The sequence below is a fragment of the Idiotropiscis lumnitzeri genome, chromosome 5, assembly GCF_059441095.1.
Source record: "Idiotropiscis lumnitzeri isolate Australia: NSW breed Sydney's pygmy pipehorse chromosome 5, RoL_Ilum_1.0, whole genome shotgun sequence".
NCBI lineage: Eukaryota > Metazoa > Chordata > Actinopteri > Syngnathiformes > Syngnathidae > Idiotropiscis > Idiotropiscis lumnitzeri.
The window spans coordinates 3,006,504-3,031,503 of NC_142395.1; the positions used below are offsets into that span (position 1 = coordinate 3,006,504).

Genomic DNA, 25,000 nt, shown 5'->3' on the forward strand with positions numbered 1-25,000 from the left:
TGAGCATCGCCGCAGACAGAAAAGACTTCTTTTTCTTTTTTTTTTTTTAGACACCGAATTTACCAACATGGGCAAAATGATGTCGGTCATTCTAATAAATTTCGGTAACGGTAAATTTTCGGTTTATCGCCCAGCCCTACGTCAGATGCAACCTTACATGTGGATTGCTATCCAAAATGAGAACAGTAATTAGGAGGATAACAAACACAAAAGAACTTAACGAGAATCGAATACATTAATATTCTTCTGTATGATCAATTATTTCTTTCATGAGATAAGATGTTATTTCTTGAGTTGCATAATACAATACATCTTTATAGTGCTCTCACAAAAGCTGCAGATGTAACAAAGCGCTTTACACATGCTAAATTTTGACATATTAAATATCACAATAATATTGATATTGCAATATCCATCCACCCATTGTCGGAGCCGCTTCTCCTCACTAGGGTCGCGGGCGTGCTGGAGCATATCCCAGCTACCTGTGAGCAGTAGGCGGGGTACACCCTGGACAGGTCGCCAGGCAATCTTGGGGCACACAAAGGCCAACAACCATCCGCGCTCACAAACACACCTAGGGGAAATCCAGGGTGTCCAATAATCCCACCATGCATGTTTTTTGTAATGTGGGAGGAAACCGGAGTACCTGGAGAAAAGCCACGCAGGCACGAGGAGAACATACAAACTCATATTGCAAAATGCAACACCCATATCACATATTGTATGTTTACACAATATTGTGCAACTCTACTTTAAAATCATTACTGTTAAAATGTATATGGCATCTTTGTACGTCTCAAAATATGCTTATCTTAACATACGAATAGTTTAGTTTCTTTTTTTTAGGTTAGTTTCTTTTGATGTTACTGCATCTGAGCTTGTTAGTTTTCTGGTGGGTAGCTTCAGTGTAACGAGAGTTCGTTTCGTGGAAAATAAGTGTATAAACGTGTGGCTTCGCCAACTACATATTCCACGTAGCTTCTGATTTGGAGTTTGATTACTCACTGCTCAAAGAAGCAGACTTAGCCTGCAAAAAGTATGTTAGCCTGCAAAAGGTATATTACAATACAATACAACTTTATTTATATCGCGAATTTCACAACAGCTATTAAAGAACGTGCGCACACACAAATGAATAAAATGGTAACGACAAACTCGCCACCCACATTAACAGTAACATCAAGTGCTCCAAACATAAAACTACGCGGATGACTCAGGGAACCGACGTGTTGAACGGAGGTTCACTGTAGTTCCATCAAAGATTGTTGTACATTCTTTAATTAAACCGGTGAACATACTTCACCTTCTCAGTCTCAAGATAACAGAAGGTCAAACGGACAGTTTACGAACCTTAATAGATTTGTCGTGGCAGACATCTTCATTTGCGATGGCGTTGTGTGAAATATTATTTATACTTAATCGTGTCATAAACGTAAATGCGATGTTACATTCGATACAGTTGATTCCCATAAAGGGGAGGTAGTTAAAATACATAAATTTCATTCACGTTTAAACAGTCCTCGAAGCTTAAGGTCAGCTATTAATTTAAACAAGTCAGCAAAGAAATATGGGTTATCCCTAATGGAATTTGGCATATAAAGACAACAACTTTCCAGCAGATATCATTTGAACTAAATCGAACCCTCTTACCTGAACCAATACTTTAATGTACATTAAAGGATGAGAAAGGACAGTAAGTCCGGATCCCAATATTACTTGGCCGCACGTATCCGCCATTTTTAGTGCTACAGCTTCACCGGAAGATATTATTTGCACTTTCTTTTTCAAAGAAGTCGATCACATCATACCCAGCCTAAGTACCGCCATCTAGTGTTCAATTCCATGATGAAAGCCTGCAGAGAAAACACGCGTGAAACACGCTATTGATAACATTAATTCACGGATCATCTGTTCTTCCGTTTTATATATATATATACATTCATATATATATTCATATATACATATATACACATATATACATATATATACATATATATATATAAATACATATATATATATAAATACATATATATATATATACACATATAAATACATATATATATACGTATATGTTTTATATCATGAATATACAGGGTTGGTGCTGGTTCTGGTAGGGAAACCACAACATAAAGATGTCCTTTATTAGTCCCACAATGGGGATATTTGCAATATGGCATATGATGGCCTAACAGGGCCACCGCCCAGAAAGGAGTAACGCAGGACTTTGTAATACTGTCACTCCCTGACCAGTTCGTTGTTCCTGCAGAACCAAACTTTGACTCAGACCCACAAATTTGAATTACATATAGTGGACAATGGAAAACTCTCCCAGTCAGTCAGGATGTTTGACTTCCATAGAAACCTCACATTTATTAGATTGCCAAACTAATTGGAAACTACATCACCAGAACACCACAAGTGGGCTCTGTTATTCTACTTAAAGATGCATCTTACAAACCCGTGTTCTCCAAGGCCAGTCAGCTGGTCCTTAGCCGTAAGTTATTTCTTCACCAACATCAATGTCTCGGAGCGCAAACAGACAGAGGTGTGGTCTGTCCTCTGTTGTCATCTTCATTTTACAGTTGGGGTGCCATTTTCACTGGAGCAACCCGCTCAATCCCAGCGTTTTCCTGGATTTTGACTAATATTGCAAGGCCCACAGAATATTGTATTCTAATGCTATATAAACATGGAGCACACCAAAAGAAAGATGAGACTTCTTTCAACAGAAAAAAAAAGTTTGTTTCTATCTTTTTCCATTCTTGAGCAATCGGCATTTGAAATTAGCTAAATTTCATGAAAACTCCAATCCCTGGGGAAAAAAACTGAGAAAATGAGCTTTTTGTAAACTGATGCATTTCGACCATAATTTGAACTTTGACACTATTATTTATGGCTTTTATGACACCTCAAACATCTAAATAATGTGTGCCTTCTATAAAATAACAAAAAAAAAAAGCACAAAAAATATGTTTTTGATAACAAAATAAATTTATTTGCACATAACACAAAACGACTGAACTGTTGAACGATGTACAAAAATGAATTACAGTGTCATACATGTTTTTTTTTTGTGTGATATAAAATAAAACAGTTGCCTTGATGCAAGGGCACACAACATAGTTCACACCACATTCTTGTTTCACTCCGTTTGCCTTTGCGCAAACAGACCCGACACTTTCGTTGTGGTCTGGCTTTGCTGGTCCGTGGCAAATAGGCGAGCTTGTGTTTGTCCACTGGGGTTTGTGTGAAAATAATTGTCTGGGAAGTGATTGGTGGCATCCGCGATGTGCTGCAGAAGCTCATCCGTGAGAAACAGCTGCAGGAAATCAGCTGGCTCCTCAGACTCCAAATGGGCAGCGGCATTCAGTGGTCCAGGGGTTGCTGTAAAGTCGATTTTCCTTGGTTGCCATCCAGTGTGACGCCATCCGGAACCACTGCTTCCTGATGCACAACCTGTAAATTACAGAAATATAAACAATTGGAAATATATATTTATTGCTGCATTTTATTGCTGGCGTGTGAAGTTTCATATTATAAATTTACCTTTCTTTACACCAACAAGATGAGGAGGAACCTTCTTGCCGCGGGATGCACAATCTGTGAATTTTAGAAAGTATGTATGATTACCACACCATTCAGTATTGTTGTTTCCTCGTCGGGGATGAGTTACGCTCGCGTGTAACTGCACATTTGCGCGACATTTTCTGCCCGCAAGATGCATGATATGTACAATAAAAGCATGATGGGTAAAACCACATGTTCAATGGTAACTTGCGAGCGTTTACTTCCTCGTCGGGGAGGACTTACGCTCGCGTGTAATTGTGCAATAGAGGCGGCCGGACGAGGAAGTCAGCGAACAAGCTCGCGTCTAACTGCACATGCACGCGACATTTTCTGTCCGCAAGATGCATGATATGTACAATAAATGCATGAGGGGTAAAACCACATGTTCAATGGTAACTTGCGAGCGTTTACTTCCTCGTCGGGGAGGACTTACGCTCGCGTGTAATTGTGCAATAGAGGCGGCCGGACGAGGAAGTCAGCGAGCAAGCTCGCGTCTAACTGCACATTTATGCGACATTTTCTGCCCGCTAGATGAATGATATGTACAATAAAAGCATGAGGGGTAAAACCACATGTTCAATGGTAACTCGCGAGCGCTTACCTCCTCGTTCGGGGGGGATCTGGTGAGGACTCTCGGCTGCTTTGGCTATTGTCCGAAGGCAGGCGATGCAGGCCGCAAGGCACGCGCAGCCTCTTTAGACGCCTGTTTGGTGTGACGACGACGAAGCGTCATCGTCTCAACCAAAGCGTCTCCATCGCCTTGATGCTTTTGGGAAGCTTTTTTTTTTTACAAAAAAGCATTCCTCGATCGTCATTTGCTTGGAGGATTTCATTGCTAACGCTACTAATGCGACTGCTGCTACTGCTGCCGATGATGCTGCTACCCACGCTGCTCTCCACACTTATACCGTCTACCCCAGGATCCCGCCCCCCATTTGTACCTCTGGCGCAGATTCAAGGCGGATCTTTTGCACCTCTGCCCCCTGCTGGGTGATTTTTACATGATTCACAATGCGGACAAGGCTGATTCTCAGTCAGAGGTTGCATCAGACCCTTATGTACACTATGACAGAAAAAAGACAGGAAACGTACTAATACGTCTTTGGTAGAGGGCGCCATTGCTTTAAAAGACGTCTTTGTAGATTTTAAAAAAAACAAAAAAAAACAATTATCCAATCAATGTCAGAAATTAATCTTTGAGAAAATCTTGTGTACACAAATCATAAAAAAAATAGGAAATCCACAATTTTTAAATCTAAATCAAAGCATACAAGAAATTTCTATTGGAATCAGACCCTATTTACAGCTTGTCTTTGAGACTTCATTGTCTATATTTTCATTTGTACAGATTCAACGCATGAATAAAAGTAATTATACATTTTTGCTTAGAGAATGATTTTTCCCCTAACACGTATGGGATGAGTATGTGTTTATTTTTTTTAAATAAAAACAAAAATAAGAACATCTCAACCTTAGCCTCACCTCCAAGTTTTTTCTTGCCGGCGGAAGTCAAACAAAAAGACAGTGCCTCTTCCATCCATCTTCCTGCGTTGAGATTCATCAGAATCTATCAATTTTCCTCTGTACTCCATAATAAAGAATAAAGTCATCTTTCCTGAAAGGGGCCTCGGTAAATACTCCTCGACCTAGTTAACAGGGAAATCAAGTTAGCTTTGTCATATTTTTAAGCACACAAATAAGGAGTCATCATATTCATTTGGGCCACTATACTAACGTAGGGTGGTTAGAAACATTGCTACTTGTGAGGGATAGAGCAGAGCCCTTCTTTATGATTTTAAAGGAACAGACCATCCAAAATTCATTTTCCAGCATTGCATTAGCCAGTATGTATTAGGACTGAAAGTACAAATATCAATGGCACCTGGTTACGTAAAAAAAAACTTTAAGATTATTTAGTTTCAAAACAATGACATACACTGTACACAGTCATGTTGGATCGCGTCACGTGATCTCTGTGACGTATTACGTGCTTTACACTAGACTATTAACATCGGACTTGTTAACCGGTCCATTGTGGTATAAAAATGCTGGAGGGCGTTGTCAAGTACAGCCTTAATTTAGACAGAACTCCTACCATCAGGTTTCACACTCACTGAAATGACTTGAAACTGACAAAAGTGGCAAAAAAAAAAAGGTCAAGACACTCTTAATGTAAAATAACCACTTAACGATGTCAGCTTGGTTATCAGAAAACAATAATATATCTTAGCAAAAGCGTTAACATCATATCTTTAAATGAGTTTATATACTTCGCTTCCAACTCTGCAGTCTTGTCCAGACCCTTGACTGCATGTTCAATAGCATCCTGCTTTGGGGACTTCCTGCTGCTCAGAGAAGGCATAGTTTATTCTATATAGAAAAAAGACAGTTTTGTGTTGAGAATTATTAATACTATAGGCTAAATGGAGTTTTAACAATATCAGTGTAAGAAAAATAAATCATAACTTAAAAAAATATCAATCACTCTATCCCAATTAACGATTTCAACCATAATAGTTTATATTGAAGTTTTAACAACAGACACCGACAGATTTATGCAGTGTGCCTACAAAAATCTTACCAAAATTGCATTCACAGTAACCTTTGCTTTAAGAATCATGTAATTAACCAGTGAACATCGTGTCTTACACAAAAATTAATGACAGAAATTATCATGGTAATTGCATTCTGTTGTTCTATTACAAGAGTGCAAGCTGTTAGCTCCGCAAAGCTAATGCAACAAGCTAGCGTCCCTCGTGCTCGCATTCAATGCAAACCTGACCACCGGATGACAATACGCGTCGGTTTAGGTCTTTAAATGAGTAAAAGCACCATGCCGTTTTATAATTATTCAATGCTTAACTGGAACTCGTCAATTCTGTCGATGTAGGAGCACATGTTTGCGAGGCCAGTGTTGTAGGCCCACATCCATGGTGCTACTTTGTATAGCGTTTTCCACACAACTATCTCTAATCATGAACAAATGCACTCGAGGTATGTTTTGAATAGAAACAAACGAAAAACACTTACCTTTCCGTTTCAACAGCAGTTTGAACTTCGAAGTGATGATATTCTCCAGCGTTAAGCACCTGCTCGAACTGCGAAGTGGTCAATTCAAAAGCGTCTTTTTTCTGTCTTAATAAGGACGCCACGAGAGGAGGAGCGCTTGCTTTTTTTGTCAGCACGCCCCGCGCGGGTGGTGCTGCTTTATCACTCTCTATCTGTGCCCGCCGCCGGCATGTCGATAGAAAAATAATATTCCTTCAAACATTACTTTCATCTTGTTAAGGTTTTGTAATGAATTTAACAGGTTCACCACTTTTTTCAAATACACCAATGGAAAACAGGTCTTAATTAAGGAAACATACAAAGAACGTCTCACAAACACCTTATGATGAGCAATGTAATTTGATCACGTTTTTTGTCACTGCCTGGACGTCGGGTTCACTGGCCTGGTGGCAGTGGCTTGTAGACACTGTCACTGAGTGGGAACGGATCTCAAGGTGGGTCAAACTAACCCAAGCAGTGGATCGGTCCGTTTTTTAAATTTATTTATTTTTTTATTTTATGTATTTATTTATTATTTAATACAAGGGCTTCGGCTCACTACCAGTGGGCGGGACCAAAGAATTTGGGTTTCCTTTGAGCTAGGAGGCAGTCAAAGGTGGTCCAATCCCCGGCAACATAAAGCGCCTAGCTCTGGGGACATGGAATGTCATTTCTCTGGTAGGGAATGAACCCGAGCTGGTGTGTGACTAGACCAGTGGTTCTCAATTATTTCCTGTCATGCCCCCCCTCCCGAGAAGAAAACAATTCGCGCCCCCCCACCACAATTTTCTTTTACATTTCGTACTAATGTACATGTTCTTTGCATATTAATGTTAGATTGTCAATAAAATATCTTACCTTAAAGCTAAATTGATAAAAAAAAAATATCATTTTGAGAACGACTATTGTGAGGATCTCGAAACTCAGTACTCTGTGGTGCTAATATTGATGAGATGATAAATATTTACTATACCTTTTAGTTTTTTAACTTTAAGAAATCAAACAGTTATTAATACGTACATAATATAGAAAAGACAAAAAGAGCAAGGGGGATTTTAAACAAAAATTCTTCATAAAGCAACAGTTTTAATAATATACGTTTTTTTTTGTTTACAATACGTTTGACGTCGAACCTCTTTGTCGTGATGACGTCAGCCACTTCCGTGTTCCAGCCTGAGAGCGTCTGCTAAATTGCTCACGTAGACGTCGTCTTATTTTGTTTAGATAACTAATGGTTGCAATGCAACATTTCTGTTCATAGCTGCTGGCTCTCCGCCCAAACGCGGTTCGAGTCAGACTTCTGTTAAAAGTCGAGCGTCCATCGAAGCAATTCATTTTAGCGATTAGCGCGCTTAGCGCCTCCTTGCTTGGCTCCTCATTTAGAACGCTACTTGTTTGCAGAGTTGTTTATTTGCCATCACGTTGCTTGTTGCTGCTGCTGTGCGCGGACTTACATATAGTTCCAATGAAGTTTTTTTTTAAAACCAGTACTGCGTGAACTAGGGGCACAAACAGCTTTGACGAGCTCAAACTGGCGTTGTCTGAGATCGCCTTTTTCTGTCCCAAAACCATGCAAAAAAACATGTCCCCCAGGGTCCCACGCGCCCCCCTCAGCATCGCACCGTGCCCCACCCACTATTTGAGAATCACTGGACTAGACAGAGTCGGACTCGGCTCCAGACACAGTGTGGGCTCTGGTATCAGTCCTCTCAAGGGGTTTTGGACTCTGTTCCACTCTGGAGTTCCCCAATGTGATATTTCCAGGGCAGGTGTGGGCTTACTTATTCCCCCGGGTTTGGTGCTTGTAAATTGGCGTTCATCCCAGTGGACGAGAGTGAAGCCTCCCTCCGCCTTCAGTTCGGGGGCGGGTCCTGAATGTTGTTTGTGCTTATCCACAAAATCTTTAGTCATTGGACTTCTGTGACTGTCATGTCATGTTCAATGATCAATTTTGTGGTTATTGTATTTGCGACTGCATGTTTTGGACACTCGGGTGAAGAGAGGGACGGATCTTTCAACTGATCAACACCTGGTGGTGCGTTGACGATTGTGGGAGACGTCAGTCCAACCTGGCAAACCCTAATCTATTGTGAGGGTTTGCTGGGAACTTCTGACAGAATCCCCTGTCAGAAAGAGCTTCAACTCCCACCTACAGCAGAACTTTGAACATGTCCTGGAGGAATCGGGGGACATTGAGTCAGAGTGGACCATGATTCATGGGTCAATTGTTGAAGCATCCAATCTGAGCTGTGGTCGTGGTAGATGTCATTTTAGCAATTCCCAAACCCGCTGTTGGACCTCAGTGGAGCGGGATGCCGACAAGCTGGAGAAGGTGTCTTTCTGAGTGTATCCTGTGGGTGTCCGTAGACAGCTGACGGGTACCAGCTGGCCAAGCGAAATGCACCTGTAGCAGTCGCCGTAGCAAAAATTCAGGCTTGGGAAAAGTTTGCCGAACTCAAACAAAATGCTTCCAGGAATTCTGGTCCTTGTCGATAGACCGGTCGATCTATAATCTTACCCTCAGCTATGGTCACCAGATGTGGGTCGTGATCGAAAGAATGTGATCCTGGATATAAGCGGCCAAAATAAGTTTCCTCCACATATCCCTTTTAGATAGGGTGAGAAGCTTGGTCATCCAGGAGGGACTCAGAGACGATTTGCTCCTCCTCTAACTTGAGAGGCGCCAGATGAGGAGCCTCGGACAGTTGTTTAGGATTTCTCTGGGACGCCTCCTTGGTGAGGCATCCCGTACTTGTCTCACTGGCAGGGGGCCCGAGGAATTTCTCTGCTAACACCTTTGAATCCCCCGAAAGAGTTTGAAGAAGTAGCTGGGAAGAGGGAAGTCTGGGCTTCCCCATTAAAGATGTTGCCACCATGAAGCAGCCCAGGATAAATGGTAGAAAATGGATGAATGGATGGATTAATAGTTTAAACCACAAACATTATTGACTGAAATTTTCCATTTTATTGGATTTTTTTAATCTACCCAGTAATGTAACATTGACATTAAAAACGTATTTTTCTATGGAGTCCAGAACAAGCGGTAAGGAAAGGCAGCTTAATTTATGAAGCACATTTCATTCGCAAGGCACCTCAATGTGCTTCACACAAGCAAAGACACATCACAAACGCATTTACAAACACCACAGTGAATGAATTCAGATTGAAGACAGCTGTACTGTAGGGATGATTCTTATTTTCATATTTATTTCTACTGCATAGTGTTTCTGTTTTTTGTGTTAACATGAATTTCTTGATGGAAAAGGTTTGGATGCCCCTGCTGTACTATTTTGTATGGTGGGGTAGGCATATGCTTGTTCTTCAGCTTTCATTACCATGTAGTCAATATTGTATGTAAATGTCAATGTAATCTTTTTTAAAAAACCAACATCCTTTGGTACCTGCATACTTCTTTTGAGTTATTCCTTGCCCTCCAGGGGGTTAAGATCAGGGGATGTGGATTGTGGGCATGTGAAGCCCTTTGAGACTTTGTGAGCTTAAGGGCTATACAAATGAATTTGACTTGACTTGACCTACTAATCATCACATTGTGCAGTTTATCACTTTCAGCAGGAACATGTTTCGTAAGCCTCCTTTTACTTTGTTGGTAGCATTGTACTCCATGTTGACAGCTCTTAGACCATCATCTAGATGAGCTCAAAGTTCACATTTAAATCACATCTTCAACCATGACTTTGCTATCTTGAGTTAGGTAGATCTCCGGTGTCCTGTTGCAGCCATTTTGCTCAAGGTGAACCCACAATGCATGAAAACCCAAATTATTGTGTGTGCTGTGGCCATCTTGCGCAAGGTGTCCCCGCATTGTATTAAGAACTGATTTTTTTGTGCGGGTGTGTGTGTAAGCGTGTGTTTTGTGTGTGGGTGGAGTGCCATTTTCGGCCACGAGGAGCAGCATAGAGCAAACACAGTTATACACAAAAATGTTGTTTTTTGTGCCTCTTGGGGCTACCTTTGAAAATTTGACAGGACACTTCTTAGGTTATTTTATGACTTAATCAATGGTTAAATTCGTGGGGACCAGGTTTTGGGTCCCCACAATATTTTTGGTCCCCACGCTATGATTGTGCTGTCAGATACTGGTCCTCACAATAGTGCAAAGACAAACCCACGCACACACACACACACACAGTGAAACAAGGAGATGAGTGTCAGGAAAAGAGACAAACTAGGCTGTGAAGGTAGGGGTTGTATGGAAACAAACATAGGGGCCGCGGGCCACTCAGGGCCTCAGTGTTTTCCACTCCTATTTGTCTGGAATTATTAAGGGAAAAAAAAATATTAACTCAGAAAAATCACAAGTGAAATAAATAATGTTTTCTGCCAATTCACAAAATCTTATTAATTCATTGAATAAATAGTGGATTTGTTGGTTCTCTATATGGTTTTCAACTCATTATTTTATGGCTCATTCTTGTAAAGTAAAAATTGACTGACAATATGTTTTGCCAGCCTTCCTCATACGTCAATGCAATAGGTCATATACAGAACACTCATAACGTTATATTAAATATCGATATATATATCGTGCTTTCTATCCACTGTATCCTTTACTCTGCATAGCAGAGCTATTGTTTTTGATCATTTTTACTTTGTGCTCGATAGATGTGGTTTCCAACACAAATTCGAATTAAGAATGTCATCCAGTAGCAGTTTCTCTTACTCTAGTAATATCAATACCATAAATGTCAATTCAAGCACCCATGTCTCTCCTACTGTTATTGAATAACATGAAATTTGTTTTGAATTCATAATTACAATTACAGTGAACCCTCGGTTATCGCGGTTAATGGACCACCCGCGAAAACTGAAAATCCGCGAAGTAGCGGCGCACCTTCAAAAATGCTTAAAAAAAAAAAGTGCGAAGTAGCGGCGCACCTTCAAAAATGCTTAAAAAAAAAAAAAAAAAAAAATATATATATATATATATATACGGGTAGAGAGAGAGAGAGAGTGAAATTCATGTTATAACAAAAAAACTAAACAAATTATTATTAAAACTTATTTTTTTATTCCCCAGCCATTATTTTTGTATTTATTCAATTACTTCTTTTTGTATTTATTTAATTACTTAGACTTTTACCTGCTGGTACGCCGTCCGGTGTGCCCTGTGAAATGAAAGGTGGCATTCTTCATTTATTCATTCATAACTGACAGCCTCGCGCTCCGCTCATGCCCGGGCGGAAGTTGTTCCTCTTCGGCTTAACTGCCATGCACGCCGGCCGGTCTCCTTCGGAGCTCTCACACGGTCCCGAGCGAAGCGAAATGTCGCCGCACTCGTGCCCGGGCGGAAGGTGCTCCTCTTCGGCTTACTGTGACGCGAGCATGCCCTCCTCCTCCGGAGCTTCCATTCGGTTAAATTTAGGGGCCGCTTGGAACCGCCCGTGCCCGGGGAAGGTGCTCCTCTTCGGCTTACTGTGACGCGAGCATGCCCTCATCCTCCGGAGCTTCCATTCGGTTAAACTTAGGGGCCGCTTGACACCGCCCGGGCCCGGGGAAGGTGCTCCTCTTCGACTTAACTGCCACGCACGCCGGCCGGAGCTCTGGTACGGTCCGAACCGCGCGAAACGTCGCCACCGATCGTGTCCGGGGGAACGTGCTCTTCTTCGTCCACTCTCCTCTTCGGCGCACGCCGGCCGTCTAACCTCTCCAGCGCCCCCTCGTGCCGCTCGGCGAAACTACAATGCCCCCGAATATTTTTTAGACCCGCGAAGCACTGAAGCCGCGAAAGGTGAAGCGCGAAGTGGCGAGGGTTCACTGTATACTAATTAATTAGATAATCTATTTTAATCAAACCTGATTTTTATTCTTTTAAATTCTTGTTCCAAGCCCTTCCGCACCTGTAAAATTAAAATAAACATAAAAATGTTATTTATCCCCACAACTGCTCCCTATTTTCTAAATAACTTAAAAATCCCTTTGAATGCAACTCCTTCGCAACCATATTTGCTCAGTTTTTAAGGAGTACACTATAATCCAAGGTATCAAAAGCCTTTTAAGGTAAACAAAAACACTTACAAAATTTTCTTATCTAATATAGTTGATATTCCTTCCATTAATTCCATACGAACCCTCAATGTGGAGTGCGTACTTCTAAATATTGTATCGCTCTATAGATTTTTCTGACCTAAATGTAAACAATTTCTCGAATATCTTATATCACAGCCATTGGCCTGTAGTTGGGCAAAAAAAATAAATAAATAAATCATGTTTATCCCCATTTTTCTAAACTGGCATAACATTTGCCATTTTCTTTCTTTCTTTTTCTCCTCATCTTCTTTTCAGACACCATCGCTTTCATACGGTTCATCGCAACCGAGCCCCATATCACAGCTATCTCCACTCCTCATGAACAATCAATCCACTCCCGTGCGTCCCAGCCAAATATCAAACAAAACAGTCCAAATTATATCACACGAATCACACTGCTTACACTTGCACACAAATTGCGATACGAAAAATCCCAGATTTTACACCGTATCAATACCACATATAGTCCCAGACTATTTTTGTAATAAGTAAATCCCAGATTTTACACCTTATTACGACTTCGCGATACGTAAATCCCAGATTTTACACCGTATCAGGACCACGAATAGTACCAAACTATGCCAAATAGTACCAAACTATTTGCGTAGTGGGTAAATACCAAATTTTACACCCCACTACTGAACCACGAATAGTACCAAACTATTTCAAATAGTAACAACTATTTGCGTTGGAAGTAAATACCAAATTTGACACCTTCCTACCGAACCACGAATAGTACCAAACTATTCCAAATAGTACAAAACTATTTGCGTAGTGGGTAAATACCAAATTTTACACCCCACTACTGTCCATAAAATAGTACCAAAACCTTCCTATTTCAGTAGTAAGTAAATACCAAATTTTACACCTTACTACCATCCACACATTTATGATACAACATCCAAATTATCGCCGTTTTCCCCTGTTCAATTTAGTAGTCCTCAATTGTGCAGAATATTTAGACTTTAAGTAACAGGTATCCTGCTTACCTTTTAGATGTGGCCACCAGAGGAAAACGGGTCCAATTTGCGATGTCCGTTTTGGCAGGTCGTCACCTGGTGTGGATGTGGACGCTGGGTTCCAAACCCTGTGGTTCTTTTCCTGGGTTCCAAACCCTGTGGTTCTTTTCCTGGGTTCCAAACCCAGTGGTCTCTCAAAGTCTTCCCTCCAAAATCACGTCAGGGTCAACAAGGATTGTTGGAAATATAGCAATAAATGTACCAAAGGTTTACCAAAATGTTCGAATTAGTTATCTGACTCCAATTAAATTAACCAAACACGACCTACATTCATCCAACAATTGTGCGCGCTCGTTTTGAGAGAGAAATGACCAGGAAGCCGGCGATTCCACACGGGAGCGGATTTATTCTTAACAGGAGATCTAATACAAATCTGGGGCTCGGGTCCCTATCAGCACAGTCCTGCGCGCCTCTTTACCCAAAAAACATCTGCCACCTACGCATTTCACACAGCCTGCCCTGACCTTTTATTATACATTGAATTAAAGCAAAATCAGTAAATAACTTTATTGCATTAAACTGAATGCATGTAACTTGTAGTCAATCGTATAAAATCCTTTATAGTCAAATGTATAAAATCCTTTAATATATATATATAAATATGTATATATATATATATATATACATATATATATATATATATACACACATATATATATATATATATATACACATATACATATATATATATATATAGATATATATATATAGATATACATATTGAAGGATTCTATTACGATTACTGGCATTATTGTAAACACATACGGGACAGAATGTCGATAATTAAAGTTAGCAGGTTCATATTTACTGAATATTTTAAACATTGATGAAACAAGATGCACTTATCAAATGAAACTAGAAACACGGGTCACAAGAATGACTGGGATTGTAGGCCTGATGTTTACTGATTTATTATATTATTCTCATATGCTAAATTTATAGTACTTAGTTGAAATGTGTGAACTTTATTGAAATTCTCAGTAGTTAGAATAGATTTGCGCACATAGCACTTCCATGAGCTGCCCTCACATTCACAGCACTTCATGGACAAATACGACGAAGCACATTCTCCACATTGGCTGGAGAGAAGCAAACATACCAAATTGGGCACTGGAGGACTCACACAGACGCTATCAAAAGAAAAACACATTCCGAAAGACAATAACAATTGGAGATCGGAGCACATGTACATACGCATACACACACAGACATATACATACACCGGCACATGCACGCGCGTGCACACAGACACGGATACATACACCTGCACATACACGTGCACATACACAGGCACACATACACACACCTACACTTGCACATACACACATGCACACCGACAAGATTACAGAAGAATGCCAGCGGAGAGAGAGACGGAGGGACGGCCCGGCGGAGAAGGCCAGCCTTGGCGTGCCAGTCTACGGGACCCGACAGGAATCGACCATCATCAACTATCCAGACGATGACTAACCTGGGGAAGACCTTCCCATGGACGTGGACCCGTGCCGTGGGAGGGAGCGAGGACGACCGATTCAACCTACATTAACCTTGACATAAAAAAACTCCTGAACTCCAGAAATTGAAGAAACTAAATATCGGAACTCTAATCAGTTGTTGAGTCTTTATTTTACCCTTTTCTTCTTGAGTACAAAAAAACGAACACGCATTGGAGTAAGTTTGGCTTTTAAAGGTTGATTTACGAACTACTTCTCATTTCCACGGTGACCCAACTCCAACAATATATATATATATATATATATATATATATACCCACTTATATATATATATATAGCGCATCTACGATTCTATTCCATTTCCGCTCTCAATAATAAATGTTGGGCAGCAGGAGAAAGGAATGGACTATGTGCTTCAAGTGATAACAAACTGTGAAATTCACCCAATCCAAATTAACACCCATCTTTTTCACCTCAGGTGTGGGATGTAAAGACACTGTTGGTATTTTAGTTAAAGGTTTATATGTGTTAGGTTGAATATATATTTTATCCCATATTTTACTCTATTAGTATTGCAAAAGAATAGTTTCACAGTGAGACCTATGTTTGACCATATGGATGAGAAGACCTCAAGAGAAGCGGATGCCTGAAGACTGGATTCAATAGCTGCAACATCAAAGGAGGTGTGCCCGAGACACACCTCTGAAACAAAAGGACTGTGACTTTAATGCGAGAGCACTAAAAGGCATATCTGCCTTGTCAATCAGTTAACGACTGCCATTGATGTCTGTTTTTCCTCTCGTGTCTGAAATGTTTACATGTTCCTGCTGGTGCTCCCCCCCTTCTTTCTTTAGTGCAAATACATTGTATTGTTAGGGACTTCCCGAATAAAATAGAGGGCTCGGCGGAGTGTGCTCCAGTGCGAAGTTGGAGAGGTAACTCAGGACACCTCCGTTCGTTCTCCTCGCGAGTAAAAGATCAACTCTTGTCTTCCTTTCATTCATTTTGCCTATGTTCAGTGAATGCTTAGGTGATTGAACCTGACAATATCAATGAAAAAAGAAAATCACTCGTGTGAGAGCATTTCAGTAGAGTGTTGTGAAGCAAGCCTTAAACATCCATCCATTATCTATACCGCTTCTTCTCACAAGGGTGGTGGGGGGGTGCTGGAGCTTATCCCAGCTATCTTCGGGCAGTAGGCGGGATACACCCTGATCTGGTTGCCAGCCAATCGCAGGGCACACATAGACGAACGACCATCCGCACTCACACTCATACCTAAGGGCAATTTAGAGTGTTCAGTCAACCTGCCATGCATGTTTTTGAAATGTGTGCGTTAACCAGAGTACCCGGAGGAAACCCATGCAGGCACGGGGAGAACATGCAAACTCCACACAGGAAGGCCGGAGCCAGAATCGAAGCCTGCACCTTTGCACTATGAGGCCATCGTGCTAACCAGTCGTACACCGTGCCACCCAGCCATCAATATATCCATGACAATACTCTTCAGTACGAATATTTTTTTACATTTCGCTTTGCTGCCATGGATCACATTCATTAGATGTACAGTTTGAAACCCAATCTCCAGAAAAAACAAGGGGAAAAAAGTCATGGTGGCAATAGGAAATGTGAACACGATAAACATGACCATAACTGTAATACAATGGAACTTTGCTGACAAGCTTGACAACGAAAAGGCAGACTCAAACAAACACGTAGTAACAAAGGACTATTTTTTTTCTTGTTTTTTTTTATTTTCCAGAAAAAAACATAGTAGTCTAAACAGAAATTGCTGGGCAAAACAGAGCCAGAAACCAGATTAGAAACATAAAGCGCTTGCAATGTAGGAAGGTAAATTTGTCACAGAAAGTACACAAAACAAAATACAAGAAATCCAAACTCACAAAAGACTAAATCAACTAAGAATACAAGCAACCAAAAACATTAACAAAAACCTGAATTATGAAAAAACAAGAGCGAAACTACATGAACCAGAAGTCTAGAAAATGTCACTTGAGTACAAACAGCACTGAAGGATTCTATAACGACTACTGGCCTTATTTTAAACACATGCGGGACAGAATGTCGATAATTAAAGTTAGCAGGTTCATATTTTCTGAATATTTGAAACATTGATGAAAGAAGATGCATTTATGAAATGAAACTAGAAGCACGGGTCACAAGAATGACTGGGAATGTAGTCCTGATGTTTACTGATTTATTATATTATTCTTATATGCTAAATTTATAGTACTTAGTTTATTGAAATTCTCAGTAGTGAGAATAGATTTGCGCACATAGCCTTTCCATGAGCTGCCCTCACATTCACATCACTTCATAGACAAATACAACGAAGCACATTCTCCACATTGGCTGTAGAGATGCAAACATACCAAATTGTGCACTGGAGGACTCACACAGACGCTATCGCAAAAAAACACATTCCGAAAGACATAACAATTGGAGATCGGAGCACACGCAAATACACAGACACATACATACACCTGCACATACACGCGCACATATAAATACACCTGCACATACACACACATACTCACACACGTATACCTGCATATACATGCACACCGACAAGATTACAGAGGAATGCCAGCGGGGAGAGAGACGATGGGACGGCCCGCCGGAGAAGGCCAGCCTTGGCGTGCCAGTCTACGGGACCAGACGGGAATCGACCATCATCAACTATCCAGACGATGACGAACCTGGGGAAGACCTTCCCTTGGACGTGGACCCGTGCCGTGGGAGGGAGCGAGGACGACCGATTCAACCTACATCACCCTTGACATAAAAAAACTCCTATAAAACTGAAGCTGGGCTGAAAGATTGTGCGCCTTTTTTGTCTGTGCTCGCCCGAGTGCAGTTTCTCGTGAGATTAAGAAAAAGCCGCCCAGATATTGTCAGGTTCACCGGTAGGCGAGCAGGAGGGGAAGTCACGACGCCGTACGGCGAGGAGGAGGCGGACCCAAAAGGCGAGGAAGCAAGGATAAGGATAACTTAAGGGAATTTATTAAATGAATTCAACGAGGGCAAACAAGCGTGGCAGGGTGCAAAATCAAAGACAAACTAAACGTGACAAAACTGGATTGAGGACGAGAACAAAAACCGGAACAAAATAACGAGGGACGTGAACGAGCGCGAAGATTAAACACATGAACAAGATCGGAGCGTGATCGTGACAGTCCGTAGGGAGCAAAATGGAGCTACACGGGAAAAATGACCCGACACTGAGTTGTCGATCAGGGAAGCTTAAATAGTCCGTAATCAGGGGAGCAGATGGGGATCAGGTGTGTGATGGTTAACGGGGAGCAGGTGTGTGGCTGGCGAGGATGAGTGCTGAGGGGAAACGCCCCGAAAACAAGCAAAACAATAACACAAAAGCATGGAACGTCAAAAATGATAACACAAACCCTGTCATGCCCGACGCGGCTCATGACAGATATCTGTCTTTGTACTATTTCCTGAACTCCAGAAATTGAAGAAACAAAATATCGGAACTCTAATCAGTTGATGAGTCTTTATTTGACCCTTTTCTTCTTGAGTACAAAAAAACGAACACGCATTGGACTAAGTTTGGCTTTTAAAGGTTGATTTACTCACGACTTCTCATTTCCACGGTGACCCAACTCCAACAGCACCACAATCAATAATCCGACAAAGCACAACAGCAGTCGGAGTCCTTGAATAGTCCACTGATGATCATGTCCAACAGGTGCACCATTGGAGGGAATGCCCTCCACTCCACCTAGAGCTGAAAGAAAAAAAAAGAAAAAACAAGAGAAAAAAGAACACAGACGAGACAAGAACCATGACAGTTGTTTTTTTAATTAAATATGTTGATGGGAAAAGTTGATTCCTGATTTGATTACTTTAATAACAAACAACAAAAGTCCAATCACGGTTGACGGAAGATCAGTTCAAAAGGATGAAAAGTAAAAATACAAAGTATACTGGACAGCGGACAAATAATTTCAAAAGTTTGTCTATTTATTTTACAATTCATGCTTGTATTATGCACACAAGCAAAGCTTTTTCCAGAATTAACTTTATAAAGACATAATTGATTGTTTACTATGGCTTGAATTTTAATGTTTCTGTCTTAGAGTATATCTCTGTTGACATCAAATGCATGCATCCTCCACTTTATCAGCTGTGAGATTTTGCTGACATGCTCTGAGTGCCTCAATCAACTCTGCTGTATGAGCTTCAGCCCCACGACTCCTCCTCCATTCCTTCAATAGCTCTCTGGCTGTCTCTTCCAGATCTTTTGGAAACCTCATTGAGATAGACTCCAGCTTACTTTCATTCAAACACAGTTGGCGTCCTAATTTTCGCCAGATCGGCCCCACATTCACAGCAATCACTTTTGTGGCAATGTCCAACTTGGCTGAAAAAGAAATTTAAAAAATAGAAGAAAAAGGAGAGATGAAATATATTTTCGTGTGAAATGTGACTGCTAGTTCAATAAAAAAAACAATGATCCATATTAAAATTAACAGTTGTATTTGGGTTTCTAAACATGGGTGCACTTAAGTGATGTGCCAATGCGCAAGAGCACTGGAAAATAAATTATTGCGCCCCAGTTGGAGTCGGCCCTGACTGCAGAGCATAATCTGAGGCGTGGTTCAACCAAAACGTTTAACTCCGCTCACCCGAGTCAGTCACATCAGTTTTTTTTTTGAGAAACAAATGTACAAACATCTTGGCAAATAACATGCGGATACAATTAAAGTGCGGTTAATAAGGTACTAGTAACTGGTAAATAGAGAAAAATCTTGTTACAGTCACACACATACACACGCACACACACACCTACATCACTCACACAAACGCGCGCACCCCCATACGCGCACCCCACACACACACACGCACCCCCCCCCCCACACACACACACACCATACATCAAAGGTCATCAAATATTTCTAAGTCTTAAAGTTTTTGCATCATGGATACAGCATTCTTACAAGTCATGCGTTTCAGGGATATTACAGTTATCTTGCATCTGTCTCTTAAAGGTTGTGAATATGGGTTTTATCTTACGGCATTTGTGAAAGAAATATTTCACCAGCAATAATTATAGTTAATTTCCTTGGTGGCATTAATGATTCGCCGTCTTATGACTTCAGCATTTCAAAAAGATGTAATTTCACATTATTTACAAACCTCACCCTTACAGAGAGTGCACCCGCTTCTAGGAACATGCGGTACTACATATACGACTCATTTCTAAGTGGAGGTCATCTTTTGACCAGAAGTTTTGAAACAAATGGCCAAGACGTCCCCCATTTTTAGGGCTCCTGAAATTTCGGATTTGAGACTGCAAACGTGCGCCAGAAAACGGTACTGTGCCAAATGTGCTGTGTAAAAGTTACATCCTTGGGAAACGCAAAAAATTTACACCGGCACTTGCAATGTCATCACAGGCATGTGTATGAAGTGTGTGACGAAAAAGTCAGGCGAAATACCCAGTAAAACTCATATATTCCAGTGTATCTCCGTATGAGAAGAGCAGCTGAGGACACAGGGAAATAACGACTGCCATAACACACTACATCGCAAAGAACATGGTGCCTATTAACACTGTCACCAAAGACAGATTTAAAAACCTCATCGACACGCTGGACCAAAGATACGTGATTCCTTCTCGCACTTATTCCAACCAAGTCGCCATCCCCACAGCTGTAAGAGGTACACAGAGAAAAAGTAGAACCAGAGTTGAAAAATGTGGAGTACTACGCTACTACTACGGAATTGTGGTAAAGCAGAATGACCGAACTGTATCTTAGTTTGCCTGTACATTTGATAAATGATAACTTCAGGTTGAAAAGTGGCTGCCTGCAGACAGCATACATTCCCACCAACCACACTGGAGAGAATACTCTTTTGAGTTTTGTTTTCATACCAAAACACCAAAATTGAAAAACAACTTGATTTTCTCGTTTGTTGTCTGGAACGAGTAAGGGTTTTTAATTTTAAAACAAAAATAGAATATGTCAGGAGACTCAAATCGAAATACGGATCATATATTTGTTTTAGATTCCCGGAAGTTGTCACAGTTTGCATTTCTGATCAGGAGGTGGCGATATGTAATGTACTTCTCAAGCCTAATTCCACAAATGCTAGTTATACTTGGAAAAATGGTTGGTACCCTTCTTAAAAATAATAATAAGAAGAAGAATAAAAATAAAATTAGATAATAATGATAATCAATCAATCACCTTCTGCGGACCACAATTTGGTAATGGATTGCACAAACAAACAAACCCATATTACATACACACAAAGTATTTATTTATTTGTTTGTTTATTTTTGTAGTGGAGCATGTGTGCCCAAAATATAGCTTATCTCCCAGGCGTTGGTCGACCCCCACCACCCACACGCTACGCTGTCGCCACCTCCTGGTCAGTAGGAGAAATATTGTCGGTGACAACTTCCGGGAATCTAAAACAAATATGCAAACTGTATTTCGGTTTGTGTCAGGTGATATAGTCTCTTTTCGTTTTAGAAATCAAAATTGAAAATCAAACAGTTTTTAAATTTTTCCTTACTCGTTTCAGACAACAAACTGCTCTATTTCAATTTTGTTGTTTTGATATTAAAATGAAAATCAACCAGTAGTTTTTCTATTTTTAACATTTGTTTTCAAGCGTAATAACCAATGACACGGACCCGGTGACGAATACAAAACAATTCTTCGTTCGTCAAATTGGGATAAAACTTGACTAGACGAGGTGCAAAGTCTAAAACGTATTAAACTTATCAGCCAATATAGTGAAAAATGAAACGGTATACCTCTCTCCGTTTCGCAAAGTTGGGTGCCATCACAATCCGGTGGTGACTGAAAGCTGTTCAATTTTCCCGATAGATCTTGCCGTTTTATCTGTTTGAGAAGTTCCGACAACAACTCTGTTGTATCTTGATTTAACACTCCTCTCTCGGTCAAACACTGGAACAGTTTGTATCCGCTGTCGATGGTTTCCAACTCCCTTTTTCCAACTTTGTCGTTGCATAAATACTTGAGACAGCCCAGCTGTTCGGTGGTAAGCTGGTTGGATATATCCAGTAAAACTGCGTTAAAATGAAAGGAGCCCATAGCTTGGACAAAATCTATTTGAAAGCGTCGTACCGAAACCACTTTAACTTTCACTTCCGTGTGTCAGAGTCAAGACTGGCTCTGACCGCAGTGGCGGACCCAGAGGTGGGGCCGGGGTAGCACTGGACCCCCCCTAAAATCTGATTGGACCCCCAGGTGCCACCCCAGATGATTAGCATATCGCGGCACCGAGTGCTAAGTCCTTCCTGTACAGTAGGTGGCGCTATGTACCACAAAGCGTTGCAATCCACAATCAGTAGGAGAAGAAGAATAACCACTCAAGTAGGAAGATTTGACTCGGATTTGACTCCGTTATCGTTGCTGGAGACAGAAGACCAACAAAGTAACGAAAAGTTAAGGACATACTGGTCATGGACAGTGTAATCCTAGTCGCAAAGTAAATTTAAAATAACGTTTGTAGATGGGTGATTTTGTTGTTGTTGCTACAAGCAAAGAGCCAGAGAGCATCAAGCAAACGTTAACTTTAGATCTGATGGCAGCTCCATATTAATGTCTTCATTTAATACATTTGAGTCGCTATTTATGTACATATTTCTCCAATAATAAATGAAACGTAACATGAAGACGGTAGTTGCTAGTTAGCCTGCTGTCAACTGGCTTAAAAGTCTGAATATTAAACTTTGTTCTACGGTGGGTACCCTGACATTAGTGATGGGTAGATGAGGCATCCTGTATGTTTCGACACAGTGACACAATGTATTGACACTGTGTTGACACTGTGTTGCTGAATAGTGACACCTGGTGGACTTGCAGGAAACATTTGACAGGGTCATCTGACACTGATCTGTCAAACTAATTTTATCCAATTCCATTGATTAGCGACGTGATGTGTTTTTATATATCCTATTTCGTATTACTTTCCATCGCACTAATTATTCTCTTATCTAATTTATATATTTAACTGAATTATTGTTGTATTGCACTGGAGAGGGGAGCTCTCTAATCTCGTTGGACACTTGAGTACAATGACAAAGGGATTTCTGATTCTGATTAGGCATTTGCTTTCACATTATTTTTACATACACGCAATTTCATAAAAAAATCTTTTATATTCGAGACGCAGTTGATAAATTAAGAGAACATCTGTCTGAATGCCCAAGTAAAAGTGTTGTGAATGACAATGGACTCATTGTAATTAAAGATTTTTATTCCAAAAAATTAGTTTCTCCACCGTTTTGTTATTCAGTCTATTTCTTTTTTTGAGGCAATTTCCCCCGCCTTTGAGAAGATCCTCTCACAAGGCACTGAAGAGGCCGGTGTGCACAACGCCTGTGTGGCTAATATAAATAGGTGAGGGAACGTTGCCTCCATGGACTTCCAGTATAAGAGCGGGTCTTCGGTACGTGCAACGTGTCCTGCTGACATATAGCGCTGCACCTCTGAGTGCACATCAACAGTGACGTCTTCCATCTTGCGGATCTTGAACGCAAAGTAACGCGCCAATAACTCGATGCTTGTTTTGAGCGTCCATCCTGTTGACAGATGCGCTTCCTTATGAACACAGTGGGGCGCGCGACCGCTGTGTCGACACGATTCTGGTAGTGGTCACGTGAGTTTCTCAAAGCAGTACGCGCACCGACACGGGGTTTGCCCTGGAAGCTCGGCGCGTGCATCGACGCCTCGGTGTCGTTGGACCCATCACTACCTGACATTTTTCGGCTTGAAGTAGGGATTTACTAACATTGTGTGATTAAAAGTGATGCTAGGAGTAACGTGAACAAGACTGGCTTCTTTTTTCATAGGGTCTGTTGAGAATGAAAAGAAATAGAAATAGAAATAGAAATCCCTTTATTGTCATTGTACTCAAGTGTGCAACGAGATTAGAGGGCTCCCCTCTCCAGTGCAATACAACAATAATACAGACAAATATATAAATTAGATAAATAAAGAAGACAGTGCAATGGAATTCAGTACTGAATAGGGCATATAGAAACACATCACAATGCTGTTTTGCGAGGTTAGGGTGGTCTCGTGTGTGTGTGAGAGTTCAGTATGGAGATGGCTCTCGGAAAGAAACTGTTTCTCAGTCTATTGGTCCTTGATTTGATGCATCTGTAGCGCCTGCCAGAGGGCAACAGGTCGAACAGGTGTGAATTTGGGTGGGTATTGTCATTGACGATGTTGAGAGCCCTTCTGAGGCACCGGGCGGTGTAGATGTCCGACAGTGGGGGGAGAGGGCAGCCAATAATCCTTTGCGCTGTTTTGACTGTCCTCTGGAGCCTCACTCTGTCCGCCTCAGTGCAGCCGCTGTACCAGGTGGAGACACAGTACGTCAGCAGGCTCTCGATGGACGAGTGGTAGAAGGCCAGCAGCAGCTTCCTGTCCAGGTTGAATTTCCTGAGGACTCTCAGGAAGTGCAGACGTTGGCGGACCTTCTTTACCACTGCTGTGGTGTTGTGACTCCAAGAAAGGTCATCGGAGATCTGTACTCCCAGGAACTTGAACGTGTGGACCCTCTCCACACACACGCCTTCGATGCAGAGGGGGGGCGGCAGCGTCTTGTTCCTCCTGAAGTCGACGACAATCTCCTTTGTACATATGTACATATATGTACATATATATATATACATATATATATAAATATATATATATATATATATATATATACACACACACATATATATATATACATATATATATACACATATATATATACATATATGTCTGATCTCGGAAGGTGACGAGACAGCCTACAGAGAGGAGGTAAAGAGGCTGACGGCTTGGTGCGAGGACAACA

The 25,000-nt window shown here is 41.1% G+C and overlaps 3 protein-coding genes across 5 annotated transcripts in view; all 3 read right to left on the reverse strand.

Annotated features, from left to right (window-relative positions):
• Positions 1 to 1,807, reverse strand: part of mtch2 (mitochondrial carrier homolog 2) — a 95,664-nt gene extending 93,857 nt beyond the window's left edge. The window contains exon 1 of the mRNA XM_088296669.1: positions 1,651 to 1,807. Within this exon, the coding sequence (XP_088152795.1) occupies positions 1,651 to 1,737 (87 nt within the window). The 5' untranslated portion in view covers positions 1,738 to 1,807. The remainder of the gene's footprint in view (positions 1 to 1,650) is intronic.
• Positions 1,808 to 3,070: 1,263 nt separating this feature from the next.
• Positions 3,071 to 6,837, reverse strand: LOC148335983 (uncharacterized). 2 transcript variants are annotated; one of them, XM_088296647.1, is made up of 5 exons: positions 6,598 to 6,827; positions 5,838 to 5,937; positions 5,050 to 5,213; positions 3,547 to 3,600; positions 3,071 to 3,456 (listed from the first exon to the last, which is right to left on the reverse strand). In XM_088296647.1, exons 3-5 carry the CDS (start codon positions 5,126 to 5,128, stop codon positions 3,143 to 3,145), a joined length of 447 nt encoding a protein of 148 aa, XP_088152773.1. In that variant the 5' UTR covers positions 5,129 to 5,213; positions 5,838 to 5,937; positions 6,598 to 6,827; the 3' UTR covers positions 3,071 to 3,142. The 2 variants fall into 2 exon arrangements, 1 of the variants encoding a protein (XP_088152773.1); XR_015843225.1 differs by having other exon boundaries at positions 4,169 to 5,937; positions 6,598 to 6,837.
• A 10,026-nt stretch (positions 6,838 to 16,863) lies between these two features.
• On the reverse strand, positions 16,864 to 22,367 carry fadd (Fas (tnfrsf6)-associated via death domain). Of its 2 annotated transcripts, XM_088296833.1 has the most exons (4): positions 21,942 to 22,367; positions 19,449 to 19,535; positions 18,749 to 18,899; positions 16,864 to 17,929 (listed from the first exon to the last, which is right to left on the reverse strand). In XM_088296833.1, exons 1-4 carry the CDS (start codon positions 22,240 to 22,242, stop codon positions 17,920 to 17,922), a joined length of 549 nt encoding a protein of 182 aa, XP_088152959.1. In that variant the 5' UTR covers positions 22,243 to 22,367; the 3' UTR covers positions 16,864 to 17,919. The 2 variants fall into 2 exon arrangements, with proteins under 2 accessions (XP_088152959.1, XP_088152958.1); XM_088296832.1 differs by lacking the exons at positions 16,864 to 17,929; positions 18,749 to 18,899 and having other exon boundaries at positions 18,953 to 19,535; positions 21,942 to 22,365.
• Between the last annotated feature and the right edge of the window lie 2,633 nt (positions 22,368 to 25,000).